We start from the raw sequence: 1,619 nt of genomic DNA, 5'->3' as shown, positions 1-1,619 counted from the left end.
TATGTTCCTTTGTCCGTTGCTATGATCCAGATTATTATGGCTGTACACTTGTAAAGCCATCAAATATTTATATGCACACAGCAGACAATATGCATATGGGAGTACTTCTTTTCCGGAAACTAAAGCAAAGTCTCATGGCTCAGCTATCAGGTTTTGTTCTCTAGCGGACAGATTATGCTCCAATGGTGGTACGTACACACGTAACATGCTAGTGCAATAATTAACAGTTGTACATAATCTTTACAAATTACCTCAAGAGTCAAATTAATTAGCTCGACTGATCATGACATGAACGACTCACTTACATGCACTTGCACACCACACCCGGCCTATAAATACCACCCCAAGCAACCCACGAAAACCATCCCAAGCTAGCAAAGCCTACCAAGCTTAGCCACAAACCAGTAAGAGCAATGGCGCCCTCCAAGCTCGCTCTCTTCCTCGCCCTGAACCTGGTCCTCCTCGCCTCCGTGCAGGGCTGCGGATCCTACTGCCCACCTGTAGTCCCTACCCTGCCGATCCGCCCACCGCCAATCGTGCCACCGACCGGCGGGGGCAGCTGCCCGATGAACACGCTGAAGCTAGGTGTGTGTGCCAACGTGTTGAACCTGCTGAAGCTCAAGATCGGCGTGCCGGCGAACGAGGAGTGTTGCCCGCTCCTGGGCGGGCTCGCCGACCTCGACGCCGCGGTGTGCCTCTGCACCGCCATCAGGGCCAACATTCTCGGCATCAAGCTCAACGTCCCCATCGACCTGACCCTCCTCCTTAACCAGTGCGGCAAGAAGTGCCCTGCCAACTTCACCTGCCCCATCTGATCCATCCATCCATGGATGAATATTATACATGCCTAATCGTTCTACTCGTAACTAGTTTGCATGTCATAAGCGCGCACCATACGTATGTTTTTCCTGTTGCAGTTCATATGCCAGGCGTTTGCATGGGCTCCCTCGCTCGTGCTTGCGTGCTTGACAGGCTTGTGATCGATCAATGTCATTGTATCCCGTTATGGTATCTAAATGCATGATTTGCATATTTGTAAAAGGATATACATACTTGTACATGTACCTGGAATAAAAAGTTTGTTCAAGACTTCAAGTTGGGTTAACTCGACCCGTGATATGCCAGCTTGAGTTGCATATTCATATGTAAGCGCATGCATGATTGCATCAGTCATGATCGGATTCACATCTTTTCCCACAGCATCTTCTTTCTGTTTTGCCTAAATGATCCTTGATAAAATTAAAAGTCATGCTGAAGATTTTCTCTTCTCTAATGCCACCTTTTGGAGCATCTACAACTGGATTTGGCAAATCCGAGCCTCAAACGCCCGGGATGCGTCCGTACGAGTCCGCGGACAGTGACCGGGCACTCTTCAAATTGTGTTGTCCACATTTCACTACTAGGAAAAGGCCTACTAATGGCGCACCGGTTTTGCCTACTAATGGCGCACTACCGGTGCGCCATGAGTAGCACGCCACTAGTATTTTTTACTAATGGCGCACCACTGGCGCGCCATTAGTATGTAAGAACATGCGCCATTAGTATGCCTCCCAGGGGGCCATAACCATGTGCTTTGTCATACTAATGGCACAATCTGAGGTGATGCGCCATTAGTATCC

General features: G+C 49.0%; 1 protein-coding gene across 1 annotated transcript; it reads left to right on the top strand.

Annotated features, from left to right (window-relative positions):
• The first annotated feature begins 370 nt into the window (after positions 1–370).
• Positions 371–1,105, top strand: LOC119342124 (cortical cell-delineating protein-like). The gene has a single exon (XM_037613965.1). The coding sequence runs from the start codon at positions 414–416 to the stop codon at positions 813–815; it is 402 nt and encodes a 133-aa protein (XP_037469862.1). The 5' UTR covers positions 371–413; the 3' UTR covers positions 816–1,105.
• The last annotated feature ends 514 nt before the right edge of the window (positions 1,106–1,619 follow it).

The sequence above is a fragment of the Triticum dicoccoides genome, chromosome 7B (genome assembly GCF_002162155.2).
Source record: "Triticum dicoccoides isolate Atlit2015 ecotype Zavitan chromosome 7B, WEW_v2.0, whole genome shotgun sequence".
Lineage (NCBI taxonomy): Eukaryota > Viridiplantae > Streptophyta > Magnoliopsida > Poales > Poaceae > Triticum > Triticum dicoccoides.
The sequence above is the reverse complement of the archived record's forward strand: the minus strand, read 5'-3'. Positions and strand labels throughout refer to the sequence as shown.

What these genes read in the sequence shown, in the direction of transcription:
- LOC119342124 (XM_037613965.1), top strand. Translation starts at nt 414, where the DNA reads ATGGCGCCCTCCAAGCTCGCTCTCTTCCTCGCCCTGAACCTGGTCCTC.